The sequence below is a fragment of the Acipenser ruthenus genome, chromosome 7, assembly GCF_902713425.1.
Source record: "Acipenser ruthenus chromosome 7, fAciRut3.2 maternal haplotype, whole genome shotgun sequence".
Classification (NCBI taxonomy): Eukaryota; Metazoa; Chordata; class Actinopteri; order Acipenseriformes; family Acipenseridae; genus Acipenser; species Acipenser ruthenus.
In genome coordinates this window covers 53193759-53209367 of record NC_081195.1, presented here as the reverse complement: position 1 = coordinate 53209367, position 15609 = coordinate 53193759, and the positions used below count along the sequence as shown (strand labels likewise).

General features: G+C 35.2%; 2 protein-coding genes across 4 annotated transcripts in view; one reads left to right on the top strand and one right to left on the bottom strand.

Annotated features, from left to right (window-relative positions):
• Positions 1 to 3871: 3871 nt before the first annotated feature.
• Positions 3872 to 13720, bottom strand: phyh (phytanoyl-CoA 2-hydroxylase). 2 transcript variants are annotated; one of them, XM_034025079.3, is made up of 9 exons: positions 10644 to 10918; positions 9776 to 9831; positions 9065 to 9175; positions 7942 to 8110; positions 7482 to 7563; positions 7102 to 7283; positions 5971 to 6120; positions 5672 to 5806; positions 3872 to 5270 (listed from the first exon to the last, which is right to left on the bottom strand). In XM_034025079.3, exons 1-9 carry the CDS (start codon positions 10707 to 10709, stop codon positions 5217 to 5219), a joined length of 1005 nt encoding a protein of 334 aa, XP_033880970.1. In that variant the 5' UTR covers positions 10710 to 10918; the 3' UTR covers positions 3872 to 5216. The 2 variants fall into 2 exon arrangements, with proteins under 2 accessions (XP_033880970.1, XP_058883264.1); XM_059027281.1 differs by lacking the exons at positions 9776 to 9831; positions 10644 to 10918 and adding an exon at positions 13699 to 13720.
• Positions 11000 to 15609, top strand: part of LOC117415439 (cyclin-dependent kinase 17) — a 77964-nt gene continuing 73354 nt past the window's right edge. For both annotated transcript variants that reach the window (XR_009329183.1, XM_034025783.3), the window contains exon 1: positions 11000 to 11843. The gene's annotated coding sequence lies outside the window, so the exon portion shown is untranslated. The remainder of the gene's footprint in view (positions 11844 to 15609) is intronic.

Genomic DNA, 15609 nt, shown 5'->3' with positions numbered 1-15609 from the left:
AATGGTAGATTGGAGAGTTGTAAGAGACAAAATATAATTTGGTCACATTGGTAAGAAACAGATTGAAATGTACCAAGCTATTCAGCTTTGTTATGTGTTTAAAGGATGCTTTTGCCTATCATATTGATGTGTGTTGTTGACACACTCATACCTGTACCAATTCCATCCAAAAATTTGAAAATATTCCTGGGTTATAAATTACAAGGTATAAAACAAAACACACACAAGTATGAGATTGTCAGATTGCTTGTAATTGGGTTTGTATCACACTAAACTGTTTGACTGCATTTAATTGGACTGCAGGTTAATTTCTTGAGAATTTATACAAATCAAAAGTACGAATTAAGAACATCAGGAAAAGAGAAACCCCAGGACTACTGCCTTTCAAAAGCTGTTTGCTGCAGAACATGTGCTACTAAAGAAGCCAGTCCCACTATCATTCCATATCTGTTTATTACAGGGGTTATATTAGCCAGTATATACCACAGTTGTCATGCTTAATAACACTACACACACACACAAGTGTAGACTATCCAATGTCTTAATCAGTTGTTTTTCACTCAGCTACCAAAACTGATTGAAGCTTCTCAAAGGCGCACTTTAATGTTTGTATACAGGTCTAAACATGGTTGGATCCAGCCCAATTAATCACTTTTAAAAAGCACTGCACAATTTCAGTGGTTGAAATTTTTTGTTTGAAGCTGAGTTGCACTGACAAGTACTGTCTCAGCTGAGGCACTGGCTGATTTGTATCACCAAAGTCCAAACATTGGAATGTAGATGTGCTGAATCAGGTCCAGCTCCAATACATTCCTAAAGTTCCATATTGTGACGCTGTCTTCCAGCCCATTCCTTATTACAATACCATTTCTCTGTTGAAAATCCTAATATAGAAATCCAAATTTAGATCATATTCCAGCTGGTGAACCCCTGAGAGGGCATTGCCTCCTGTTGATCGTTCGAGAACTTCATCCATAACTTCAAAAACACATAGATTATAAGGTAAAACTCAAAAGAAACACAGTCAAGTAGACTTGAATTCATTTCTTACAGTCAGGAACTTGGAAATAAAAAAGCCACTTGACAAAAAACACATAACGTGGCTCCCACCTTGAATTGAAATATCATAACAGATTCCTGCAGGACTACAAAAATGTTTGTTTTTTTTCCATTAGAACAAACATTAGAATGCTACTATGTCTTTGTTTAACGGAAAATAATCTTTGAAATGATCACATTTATGAGTGTAACAAAATTATATTACTTAATTGTAATGTATGAAAAAAATGCACTTGGTGGGGAAAAGACAGTATCAGCAGTTATTGCATGGCAATCTGAATTCATAACAGGTACATCTCAAACAAGACAGTAGGCTGTTACCTTTGTAACTCATGAGACAGTTCATGTCATGGTACCTACACACTTGCATATAAACAGATGCTGCAGGTCAGGGTCCTGGAGAGCTACTGGGTCTGCTGGTTTTCATTTCAACCAAGCTCTCAGTTACTTAATTGCACTAATTATTGGCTTAATTAGTCAAGATTAACAGGTGTTCCAGATCTTAGGTGATATAAATAAGAGGGCAGTTTGATCACAGGTATACAGGTGCACAAGAGGCATGCTATCATCTAACACTGAATATAAAGTACTAAGGGCCAGGATAATTCTGGGATACACTCCACTCACAGCCGCTGACTTGATCCTATGACCATCTAGGAATGATGCACAAGGATAAGAAATATATTGATACAGTAAATCAACTATGACAATATAAATATGTTACAATGTTCATGTGCAACTGTAACTATCCTTGTGGAATAATACTGTTTCCTTGGTAACCAATAACTAATCAACTTGTGATACCGAATATTAGCATGGCATGCCTTTATACAGGCCCTTGTCATAAGAAATAACTCACATTCCAAGACTTGATTAAATTCTAAATTATGATTCTGCCAGTCATTACAACGTACAGCACCATAAAATGTTGTGGTAAGAGGGACAGAACTGATTCATATAAATTATTTTAAAGATAAAAAATACCTTTGAATATGATCAACTTCACAGTACAGTAAAAAAAAAAAAAACCTTTTGAAACTACAAAGATCTCTCCTTCAAAACAAAACAGTCTTTATTGAAAACTACAGCATCCATCCAATGAAGAGCTCATATGTGCAGTCCTGTACTTTGGATTATTTAGTGTGAGGTCCAGCAGACAGGAATCCAATTCATAGCAGGTCATTTTCCATGGAAAGCAGTACATTGCCTCTAGACAGTCGCTCTGGGAATACTATTAATTCATCTGAGGCCAGTCTGATGTTGCTTTTTAGAATGTTTTAATCTTGCAATAGTGTCACATCAAGTAGTTTCGCTGGTATTTAGAGAAAAATCAGTACTTAAATCAAGCTGTACATACAGAAATCTTGCTTTATAACAAGAATCCCAGCTTGTTTAAGAAACCAGAAAACTGATGTCTGGGGATTACATCACAATAAACATCTCAGTGGGCCAGACAGACCCAGCATTGTGCACACCATTAATGCAGAGTACAGATTCGCTAGAAACCGCTGTAAACTCACTATGACTTACTGACACACTCTGGGTCGAATTTATTAAACTGCTCAAGTACAAACACTCATACCAGCAGTAAAGTAATTTGTTGCTCATTTCATCTTCACTTTCAGTTTTAACAAAAGTGGTGCACTTTCCACTGGAGATTAGTAAACAAGTCTCATAACAAAAGCACTGTATTGTATATAGTTTTTCTTCTTTTTAAAAATAAATGCTTCCATTTATAAAACAATGATACAGTACAGTATAGTAAGTATATTGGAGTTACGGTAATTTACATACAGTGGCTCTCAAAAGTATTCACCCCCCTTGGACTTTTCCACATTTTATTGTGTTACAACATGGAATCAAAATGGATTTAATTAGGAGTTTTTGCCACTAATCTACAAAGAAAAAGTCCATAATGTCAAAGTGAAAAATAAAATCTACAAATTGTTCTAAATTAATTACAAATACAAAACAGAAAATAAGTGATTGCATAAGTATTCACCCCCTTGAGTCAATATTTAGCACCTTTGGCAGTAATTACAGCCATGAGTCTATTTGGATAAGTCTCTACCAGCTTTGCACATCTGGACACTGCAATTTTTACCCATTCTTCTTTGCAAAATTGCTCAAGCTCCGTCAAGTTGGATGGGGACCTTTGGTGAACAGCAATTTTCAACTCTTTTCACATATTCTCAATTGGATTGAGGTCCGGGCTTTGACTGGGCCACTCCAGGACATTGACCTTTTTGTTTTTAAGCCACTCCAGTGTGGTTTTGGCTGTATGTTTGGGGTCATTGTCCTGCTGGAAGATGAATCTTCTCCCAAGTCCCTGGTCTCTTGCAGACTTCAGCAGGTTTTCCTCCAGGATTTCTCTGTACTTTGCTGCATCCATTTTGCCCTCTATCTTCACAAGCTCTGACGCAGAGAAGCATCCCCATAGCATGATGCTGCCACCACCATGCTTCATGGTAGGGATGGTGTTGTCAGGATGATGTGCGGTGTTAGGCTTGCGCCAAACATAGCACTTAGCGTTGTGGCCAAAAAGCTCTATTTTGGTCTCATCAGACCATAGAATCTTCTTCCACTTGGTCTTAGAGTCTCTCACATGCCTTCTGGCAAACTCTAGCCGAGATTTGATGCAAGGTTTTTTCAACAATGATTCCATGTTGTAACACAATAAAATGTGGAAAAGTCCAAGGGGGGTGAATACTTTTGAGAGCCACTGTAGCTGTAGTGCTTGGTCACACAAATTCTATACTGGGAGTGCATAGCAATTTTAATACAACAGAATTCAAGAAATGGGTCACACTGATAAATTATAATTGACAGCAACTATTTATTTATTTATTAATGAAGGCATTGTTTTTCCACAGTATTCCACTTATTATAAAAGATCTAATATAACAGAACTCAAAATATATCTTCGTCTGACTAACATTCTTCTTCTGGCGCATTCACTTTCATGCACAGTATTTCAGTATGACAGGAAGCTTATTAAAATGAAGTGCAGAATTCCCTGGACCTATTCACTAACATGAACAAGAAACTAGAAAGAAATAAAAGCTTTCTTTGTAACACATTATAAGAAGTGTTGGTAATTCAAATACATTTTTTTTTTTTTTTTTTTTCTTACAGTATTCTCTCGCTAATCTAAACCAATTGGGGCCTAACTGTTCAGATTAGTTTTTTTTGTTTGTTTGTTTGTTTTTTAATCAAGTTTTTAATTTAAAAACATAAGAACATAAGAAAGTTTACAAATGAGAGGAGGCCATTCGGCCCATCTTGCTCGTTTGGTTGTTAGTAGCTTATTGATTCCAGAATCTCATCAAGCAGCTTCTTGTAGGATCCCAGGGTGTCAGCTTCAACAAATTACTGGGGAGTCGGTTCCAGACCCTCACAATTCTCTGTGTAAAAATGTGCCTCTTATTTTTGTTCTGAATGCCCCTTTATCTAATCTCCATTTGTGACCCCTAGTCATTGTTTCTTTTTTCAGGTCGAAAAAGTCCCCTGGGTCGACACTGTCAATACCTTTTACTTATTTGTAATGTGTAATCAGTAACATTGTGTTTTTTATACCCACACAATTTTATATTTGAGGAGAATTAGTAATAAAACATATTGATGTTTTACGCACTTATCAATATACTATGATACTGAAGTGTGGTTTCCACATTTAATATCAGTATGCATTTCACTATGATAGCAAGGTACAGATTATAGGTCAACTTGGACTACCAGGGTTCAGATTAACAAGTGTCTACTGTATGAGGCACCACATGATTTCCTACTTAATTTAAAACAAAAGCATGGGAGCATCAATTCATAATATGTATCATTCATACATTACAAAGCCTAATCTTAGCTCATCATAAGAGGCATTTCATGTGTATTTTACGACCTGACGATTAATTAAATTTCAATTTAAGTGCTTACAGTTGCTTCTCGACCCTTCCAACATCTCATAAGCATTCTCATGTACTGTTACAAATACTCTGTATAATTGCAACTTTAAGGATTAATTTACTTATTTGTAATGTGCAATCAGTGTAATCAGTAATCATGTGTAACATTACCATGAAGGCGTTTTTTTTTAATGAACACACACTCAAGGTTTCAATTAAATGATTAGTTCACACAGGACTTTTTTCCCATTCCGCTCACAGCATGGTCCTTTGTCCCTTCACAAGGCGCCCTCTGACAGCCCAGGTATCCTTCAAAACAGACAAAAATGTGTTTTACAGCATTTTAATACTGATTGTCAAAACTAAGAACTTTAACTATTTACTTTGTACCGAGATCTATTTTAAGTTACTAGACCAAAAAAAAAAATTCTTGATATAAATAGAGTACCATATTTTAATTGTCCTGTTTTTAACTTTTTTTTTATGTACAAAAATACAAAATGAAATGTACGTAAAGCTGTAATTGATTATATTACGGATGTTTTCATACCATCACTGATGACAGTCAGTGAAAAGCTAAATAATACAATTCATATAAAATATAATGATTGATTTAGTTACAACCTGGCCTTTTGAACAGCTGCTGCGTATTGGTATCTTGATTGATATTTTGCATGTAGTTGCACTCTATGTAAAACAATGGCAAATACCTGTAGTGTGATGTCTGAACCTGCGTTGTACTTGCGTTGAGCAATTTCCTTGACTTCTTGTTCAATGATTTCCTGGGAGGTTCCCTTTACATCAATGTAATAACAGTCAGAACTTGCATAGTGACAGGAAATTGCCTAAGAATGAATAAAAAATATATCTGCTGAAAATCGTTAATGGCACTTCGGTACTGGTAAAAGAAAAAAAAAAATCATGTAAACTGATCATGTAAAAGAGTTATTGATGTTCATTTATTTATAAAGATGTATACACATATCAAGCACACAAACAATCCCTGTACCTTTCTGAATCCCTGGGTGCGGTTCATTCCAGATCCGTGGATTAAGAGTGGATGGAAGAAAACAGTGTCACCTTTTTCCATCACCAGGTGAACCCTCTGCTGGTCTGGATCGTAATCACGAATTCCGTGGTACATCTTATTTACTCCACCCTGAACAAACACAAACAAAGGGTTCTGAATAGCTTTCATGAAATCACATTACCAAAGAGTCTGCAAATCAATCACAACCATTTAAAATTAACAGTAAATTGATAAACAGAAAAATCCACTGTTAAAAAAACAATACTGAAAAGCTACATATACATATATATATATACATATATATATATATATATATATATATATATATATATATATATATATACATACAGTATATATATATACAGTGTGTATATATAAATATATAAATAATTATCAATCATAGTACATACCAAGAGAATAAATAAAACAGGAATCTACAATGTAATTGATTAATTTTGAAATAAACCATTATTCAAGCGGAAATGGCTAGTAAGAAATATGTTTGTCATACTCTGTTTTACAATCAGAATGTGTTAGGGATTGCAAAGTAATTTAACCAATTTTCTGGCAAGCATGGGTTTGTATCAGACAGACACAGCTTTTTAACTTTGCCTCAGGGGAAAGTTAAAATGAACTGTGGACTTCAGCAGAGTGGCTGGTAACGGCCCCAGTTGGAACAAGTCCAGTATTTATCTTCAGCCTCTGATCAGTACATTTAGTTATCAAATTATAGAGCTGTATGCTCACAAATTCATCAGTAATGTGCATTAAGGCAATATCAACTGCTGCAAGGTTTAGTGTAAGAAAATATGCCAACTAGATTCTACTGAGCTCCTAAAAAGATGTAAATTTACACTAAAGAAGCTGAATGTGTATGAAGTACTTACTAGACGTGTTCCCCCAAGTGAACAGGATTCCTGGGTATGCATTGGCCTATAGCTAGTAGTGGATCACATGGTGTGGTATATTTCTTCTAAAATAAGTGAATGTTTATACATGTGCTGGATCAGATGTTTCTCACTGAATGAACTGCATATCCTACCCTTACTGCATGCAGTGGTTGTACTGGTAACATGGACTGATTGATGACAAGCATTGCTCAGCAGTTACCTCCCAGTCAGGGTAGTCATGCTGTTTCAGCGTCCCCTTGTGAGTTCCAGGCAGTACCACCAGGCACCCATTACTGCGGTCCACTCTCTCCATGGCGGTCCAGGCACACACAATGTGGTCAGCAGGCCGGAACGGGAAATAGTGCAGATCCTGGTGCATGGGGTGGCGAGATGTTTTCTTCCCTAAAATAAATACATTGTACAGTAAAACCAATAAAGATTGCTGTGCTTCATTGAGGTTGAATGGAACTGGTAAAACCTGTTAATTCGTTAATAATATTCATCCTAAATATAGGGCAGCCAGTGGAGATGTGTGTTTATTAAATTTAATCTCTGTAGGTAGTTTATTTTTTTTAATGTAACTAAAATATGCACTTGTACCTGCATCAGGAGGTTTGTTGATTAACATGGTGTGCATAGCCATAATGTTGGGTCCAGTAAAGCATTCAACATACTTCAAAATCTGGAAGTGAAAGTAAAGAACAGAATTGCAATTATTCTTAGGGGGCACATCATATTGCAGGTGTATAGCTGCCTTTAAAAGATTGCTGTAAACACTTCTTTCAGTATATATTTAAATAGAAAACGGCAAAAGGATGAATTTAACAGTATGTATCTGAAACTTGAAAGTGTACAAGTAAGACATTTGAGAGATTATTTACACCACCCTGAACATATTCAAGCTGTTTGTATTTGTTTCTGAATGACATTCATGAAATCGAAGACAATTGAACTAAAGTGTTGTTAGAAGACACAAGTTATCTTATGCAAACTGGTTTGAGATGGCTGTATCCCATCAACATCAGAGTCTACTATATAGTGTTATTGTTTTGCACTGGACCTGTGGCAGCGTGCAGTATCTGAAGAGTTCCTGGTCCTCCTGGAAATCCTGGAGTTTGGACACCGCACTCTGGTCTGGAAGAAACTCGGATTTGGAGATTGCGACGTCCCTCATAACCAACAGCCCTGGGACTTTCACCTCCCTCCTGCAGATCTTCTCAAACTCAGTTCTGAAAGGAAGTGCACAGCTCCATCAGGACATTAAAGGAGAGCTAATAAAAGCTTTAAAATCAAATAAAGAGGCAAAAACTTCTCAGCACATGAAAAGTACCACTAGTATTGTGCTAGGGATCCTTTGGTACTCAGCATGACTATATATATATATATATATATAGTAATTCCCATCAAAATAAAGTCTGAAGCTATGAAGATTATGTCTTGCATTAACCCCACCAAACAATTCTACACAATATTAAAATATAGAAAATACATATAATACAAGCCCAGTAAATCCTGATCTAATTAACGCAACTGTAGCTAACAAAATAGTTCCATAAATCTATTAATTGTATATGTCTCAAATATGCAATTTTGAAAGAAACACATGTTATAGCAAAAAATGATTTCATTTCAAAACATGATACCTGGTACTATACTAGGTTAAAGAAAACTCTGTTTGGAAGCCATGCTTTTTGACCTCTTGTACTTCCTGGGTCTCGCCTTGAGAGTGAAATTGTCTCCACACCTTCACTGGCTTATTACCTGTCAATAACCAGTCAGCTGCTTCAGCCAGTAATATGTTTTTACTTAAAAAAACACTGCTGAGGTGAAATGACCCAGGGAGTACAAGGCATAGAAACCTCTCAACTAAAGTAGTACCTGATATCACGTTTTAAATTGAAAACGCATGTGTGCTTTAACATGTATTTCTTTAAAAAATTGACATTTGAGACGTACCTCATGTAGCTAATGAAAGTGCAAAATGGTATGACGTTATTTTGTAAGCTACAATTACTTTAAACAGAAGGTAATGGCAATTATTCATTATATTTGTAAAGACTGTATGAACAGCAAATCTTTTTGCATTTTGCACATCTGTAACACAAATTCTGTATAGGGTATATGCACTGTACATTTTTTTTTAAAATGTAGTGCACAGTGAAATCTGCCTGCTGTTAACTTACCTGAAGCGGTCAATGGCTTCATCAGGTATCAAGTTCTTAATGAGAAGGAACCCATTTTCCTCATAGAAGAGTCTCTGCTCAGGGGTAAGGACATCACTGTCGGTAGTGTAGCTGAAACGGGAAATTTAATATTTTAACGCGGGCAAATAACATGTAACCATAAAAGAAGGGATAATAACTGAAATAATGGAGATTATTATTCCTTATAAAAACCATATGCCATTGCTATCCTTTATATTTGTTTATACATCTTTCGTCTTCAAATAATCTTGGTTAATTTGACAAATGTAAATCGTATTACAAGTAGAATATCTATTCTGTATGTTTAGTGAACACAATTTTCTATGAGGACAGGATGAAAGCCAAGTAAAAGTAAGTTTAGAAAAATAAGGTAGGAAGCACTTTTATGAAGTGCATTGAATAGTTTACCATGAAAGTATTTATAATCCATTAAATTAGGCAAATGGTGTGGTGGCTTCAATGTACTTTGTATTCACATTTCTTAAGTTCTTGTGTGCCAGTTTCTGCCCTTTTGTGAGCTAAAAGTTTGTGAATACAAACGACCAGCTTAGCTTTACTTAAAATGTGAAGTATCAGAGAATGAATAGCAAGCGATTTGTTATTATCACTGCTGACCTACTATTGTACTGTGTACATCAGACTGCCTAAAATAATAGGCTTGATAATTAAAATAAGTATCTCACAACATACCGGAATTCCACAGGGTGGGTATAGGCTGCAACCTGTGCTGAAGTGGCACACGCTTTCTGAAGCTAATGTTAAGGTCAGAAATAAAATAAATAAATTAGAGTACCTTTAAAAGTATTAGTACTTGTTGTGATTCCGCATGCAAGATCATACCACCAGTCTTTATTTAATTTAAACAAAGGTGACTTTAAATAAACAAATGTATGTATTGTTTTGTTTTTCAATACAGCGCCTTTTTGTTTCCTTCCCCAACAAAAGCCAAGTTAGCACTTGCATCCCGCGATGTCACTGCATTCCACGTTTATCTGCTGATATGGAGAAAGATAAACTGTAGTACTGAAACATTTGGGCAAAGTGCAGCCTGTGTTGTCACTCGCCATATCTTTGCTAGTTAGGGGCAACGAAGAGGTGCAAAACTGCAGGTTTTTTTTGTATTATTATTTCTGAAATGCAAAACTGACTGACTATTAAACTATCCCGACAACGTCATTTTTCATAAAGGTGTGGTTAATTTATTTAAAAAAACCCGGAACTTCGAACCTGAAACATTAAAAATAAAACATTATAATTAAATGACCATCAAGAATTTTTTTAAAACTATTTATTTATTTATTTTTTTGTATCTACATGGACACCAAATATGTTACATTTGACGGTTTATTTCAAATGTATTCTGAAAATGAAGTTCTCAATGAATGATTCATGTAAAGAACGCAGTATTACCGAGACCTTGTTGCCTTGGCCTGCCTGTGTACTTCAGAGCCTCAGATCTTCCTGTATGGCTTCCCATAGAGACTGCAATTTCTGGCGAACAAATTCGTCTGTAAATCCGATGGACGCAATCTAACACACGCAGTTCAGAAAAGGATACAATTCGGGAATTCGGCCGATCCAAATGCTGTAGAACAACTTTCAAACGATCAGCTGCTCGAAACATTTTGAAAATATCCACTCAGGTCCAAAAGGGACGTTGGTATAGTTGTACACGTAGAAGTCTGTTTACCACGAGATTAATACCTTTCACTGGGGGAAAAGTCAAGGACAGTCAAAAGTGTTTCTGAAACGCCGCTAGTTTCTATATTCGGCAGGCAGTTGTCGAGTCTAAAGTAATAGGCCTACATAATGTTTTTTAAAAAAAAGCTAAACCTTGTATTCATTTATTTACAAAACATACCGGCATATATTAAATTATATTTGTGTGCATAAAAACTTTTGGTAAATAAATATGGTTTATTTATTTATTTGTTTTGTATAAAATTATTATTGAAGCTTGTGATGCCATGTAGTAAAAACACTAATTTCAGGTAAGTGAACATATTCAAGCTTGACAAAGGGATTGGACAAAAAAACACCTATATATACTGTAGCACACATTCTTGAAGACAGGGATCATTTTTAATGCAAATGTTAACTATAGATATATAGATAGCATTTGTATAAAATACAAACGCCTACCTGCTACTTTTGTTTGGTTGGTATGACTTTCTTTTCTTTGCAAAAAACAATTAAAGTTTTGAAATTTATTTATTAAAGTCCACATCTTGCGCTTCGAGCGTGACATTTTGGTGGAGGTGCATTGCACGTTTATTTTTACACACCAGGGAGCGCTGTGAAACAATCCTCTTTTTTTAAAATATCAAACGATAGGCGTCGCTGTTAATCATTTTTTTGTTCAGGCTTTGAATTATTTGGTGACCACATTTTTCTCGCTGCCACTACGAGGCAGAGGCGTCAGTATGCAGACAGAGGAACTCTTCCCTTCCCTCCAGGATTACTCACAAACACCAGCCTCTTTCATATCATGAGATATACTAACACACCAGCACCGGCAGTTTCACCACATATCATCTTTAAGAAACGGACATAAACTCAGTCTCAACGTGTTTGTGTTTCGAACGGGTCGATCCGTACCCTGTTAGCCATGTTCGATGGAGCTTTCTATCGGATTAAAGTGACCGTGAAATAAAACAGCAACAAAAAACGACTGAATTGTGTTGGAAGGACAGTATCCGGCCTCCGAAGAAACAACGAGGTCAGGGGATCTGAAAAAATTATCTATATTCTATTTCTGGTAAGCCTGATTTTCACCGATTTGTATCCTTTTTGTTATGTGTTAAACAAAGAATGGAAGAAATACACAATGTATGCTGACTTGAAACTGTTGCAGCACCCAGCACTGTGGCGATTCGGATTCATCAATGGCTGCATTATATATTGTGTAATTGGCAAACTTATTTTAAAATGAAAAAGTGTTGTTTTTAAGAAAATAAAAATCTCAGTTTATAGGGAAATATTTAAGTTGAATTATTTAAATTGTTTACACCGAATACTTTATTTTTGATACAGTACTTTTTTGGTTTTGACTTGATGGTAAATATTTGCTACGTGAAAATAACCAAGTGTATTTGCCATTTTGGTTTTAAAACCAACAAAAGCGAGTTTCTGCTTATTATAAACGTTTGCAACAGATGGCTAAAATAAGTTTTTTTTAACTTACTCTAATCATCAGTAGGCTACAGTCATTTTTTCTGCGTTTCAAATTGTTTCTCACAATCTATATGAGCACTGATAGTGGTTGTGTGTGTTTTTGTAAACTTTGTTTTCTAAAATATTGATTTACAAACAGCACAATCATGCATTCAGTTTAAAGACAATAACAAAAATGTGTTTTATTTTAACCTCGATTTAAATTGTTTTACTTAACAAGAAGGTTGATCACTTCATGTTGCCTGTATGGTATAATATAGTAACAGTGGTTGGTTTAACCTAATAATGACAGGAAGCAGGATGTTTTAACAACGGTTCATTTCAATAATGTTGTGTTGTGTATCCCTTGTTAATTTTAAAGGGAGGGGGGCAAGTTTAATAACTCACAAAGTGGTTGAATTGGAAAAAAATCACTGGGTGAACCCTAGGTGGATGTTTATTGCCGAGTGAAGTGAAAATGCTAGGGGTCGAGACACCCCCAATTTAAAGATTGTGAAGTGCTTAAAACAGGATTCAGAGGTACTTTATAACGTCCCTTTAATACAAAGCAATTAAAAGTTTAAAGGCAACGTAGTAAATATGTAAATTTAGAAATGTAAAATATGTTTTAAATGTCTACTTTAATATAGAAAAATTATAGAAAAAATCAGTTTTATACAAATACAGCTGTTCAAAATGCTTAACATTTTTCACTTAAGGCTGTCTAAAGTACCAATTTTGGATTGCAGTCTCGTTTGAAGGCGTGAATGGAATCCAAAGTTGTTATTTAACATTTTAAAAACATACAAATTAATAATTAAAACAAATATAACAAAGTGCCAGTCAGTGTGTGTTAGAGAACTGTACAAGAGTATTAAGTATGGGGTTAATTTATGGCTTCACTACGCCTTTCTCGGATGATTCGACATCTGGTACAAAGTTAATGAAGCACAAATTACTGTATATCTTTCTCTTGGAAAGGAGTGCAGAGCATAAAAAGGAACTGGACACGAAGTGTATAAATCGTCTCAAGCTTTAATGCGACAGACAGGACCATTTGAACTGACTGAAAAGTATAACTTAGAAATCGGCATTAACAACAGACTCAGTTAAACATATTGTATCAGAGAACGTGTATTTTTTTCATACTGCCCCGATTCATTTGTTGTTATTATTATTATTATTATTATTATTATTATTATTATTATTATTATTATTATTATTTATTTCTTAGCAGATGCCCTTATCCAGAGCGATTTACAATTGTTACAAGATATCACATTATTTTTACATACAATTACATTATTTTTTTTACTTGATTATCGACAGTCATGAGTTTAGTACTTAACAAAAGCAGAATAAGTTTCGTTTTTTGTGGATGTTCTACAGCTGTCCGATGAATCTGAAATGTTTTATTTGATTAACACAAATTAAGACGATTAATATTAGATTTTACCTACCTCTTATTAACTTAATGTTGTAAAAAGAGGTCATCTGCCTCGAGCTATATATGTGGATTCTGCTGGCAAGTGATTGGCTGTGTTGCTGGGGCATCTCCAATGGTGCGTTTACTGGCCGTTTTTAGGACGGCTTTGGGCCGTTTCAGGTCTTTCTTCTGCAGTGTAAACGCACACGCCCTTCTCTCAGTTGTCCTAAAAACGTCCAAATAAAGACGTGGCTCAGCGCCAGCTCCGTCCGAAAGGCAGTGTAAACTCACCTGACTTTAGTGCCGCTTGGCTCCTCCCCCACGGAATCTAAACAGGAAGAAGCAGCAGTGCCGTTGTAGCGTCACAAAAACAGGAAGAACGACTTGAGACAGAAGCGTCCTGAATATTTGAATTTATTAACTGTTTATATTAGGGACTATATGTAAATATCTACATTTTATTAAATTGTCAGAAGTGTACATACCACAAATATCCATACACTGGGCTATGTAAACTTTTGACGATAACTTATTTCTTTGTTAAATGGGTGCAGACGCAGAAGGACGTCAAAGAAACAAGTGTAATAATATTTGAGTGGATCGGTGAGAATTATTTTTTTAAAAAAATGCTATCAAAAACTAGCCTGGATTGTGTTTTTCCCAATTTTTTATAACCCACTTAGTTATTGGTTTAGTTTCAATCACGCTTTAACACTGTCTTTTTGTTGTTTTGTTGTTATTGTTATTTAAATAACTAATTTGATTGTACCAATGAATAGCTTAAACACAGAATATTTTTATTTATTTAATTTTTTTACAAATGTTTTTTTTTTTTTGTTTGTTTGTTTCTGACAACCGCGGCGTGAACTGGGGAGAGCAAGAAAGCAAAGCTGTCAGCGTTGTGGGGCGAAACTCAAATTATTATTATTATTATTATTATTATTATTATTATTATTATTTATTTCTTAGCAGATGCCCTTAACCAGGGTGACTTACAATTGTTACAAGATATCACATTATTTTTACATGCAATTACCCATTTATACAGTTGGGTTTTTACTGGAGCAATCTAGGTAAAGTATCTTGCTCAAGGGTACAGTAGCAGTGTCCCCCACCTGGGATTGAACCCACAACCCTCCGGTCAAGAATCCAGAGTGCACTCTAAGTGGAAACACAAAATAAATACATATACAGAGAAACAGCGGCAGGTCTGGCGAAAGATCTGTGCAACTCCCTCTCTGCGCTTTTTGATTATAGTTGATCTGTTACACAACTGCGTCTTGCATGTTATGTTCTAAGTTTTAAATAAAGATTGTTTTAATAATTTGCGGTCCCTGTCATTTCGTTCTTTTAAAAGGGAACTAAATGTTTTGAATAATTACAATTTAGATAGTGTACTTGTATTGCATTGTTGTTGTTTAATATTTATTCATTTGCAGTAGTCGTATTTGTAACAAGGCTCATTTTTTATTATTTTTTTATTATTTATTTCTTAGCAGACGCCCTTATCCAGGGCGACTTACAATTGTTACAAGATATCACATTATACATTATTTCACATTATACAGATATCACATTATTTTTACATACAATTACCCATTTATACAGTTGGGTTTTTACTGGAGCAATCTAGGTAAAGTACCTTGCTCAAGGGTACAACAGCAGTGTCCCCCACTGGGGATTGAACCCACAACCCTCCGGTCAAGAGTCCAGAGCCCTAACCACTACTCCACACTGCACACATTTGAAAAAAATAAAATTTGTTAACTGCAATTGTATACAGTAAATGTTTTTTCTCTGGTATTCCTGTGACTGCTTAGCCTATTTCAACTAAAAATAAAGGACTTATGCATCATACAATTATGTATATATACAAGGTGAGATAATACTGGTGAAGAAACCGAATACAGTTCTTTTGAAAACAGGGAGTGGGTGTAGAGAGAGA

Coding starts and splice junctions, on each gene's coding strand:
- phyh (XM_034025079.3), bottom strand. CDS start 10,709: ATGTTTCGAGCAGCTGATCGTTTGAAAGTTGTTCTACAGCATTTGGAT. Junction 9,832..10,643: donor ATCGGCCGAATTCCCGAATT/GTATCCTTTTCT, acceptor CATTAGCTTCAG/AAAGCGTGTGCCACTTCAGC. Junction 9,176..9,775: donor ACCCACCCTGTGGAATTCCG/GTATGTTGTGAG, acceptor TTCCCGTTTCAG/CTACACTACCGACAGTGATG.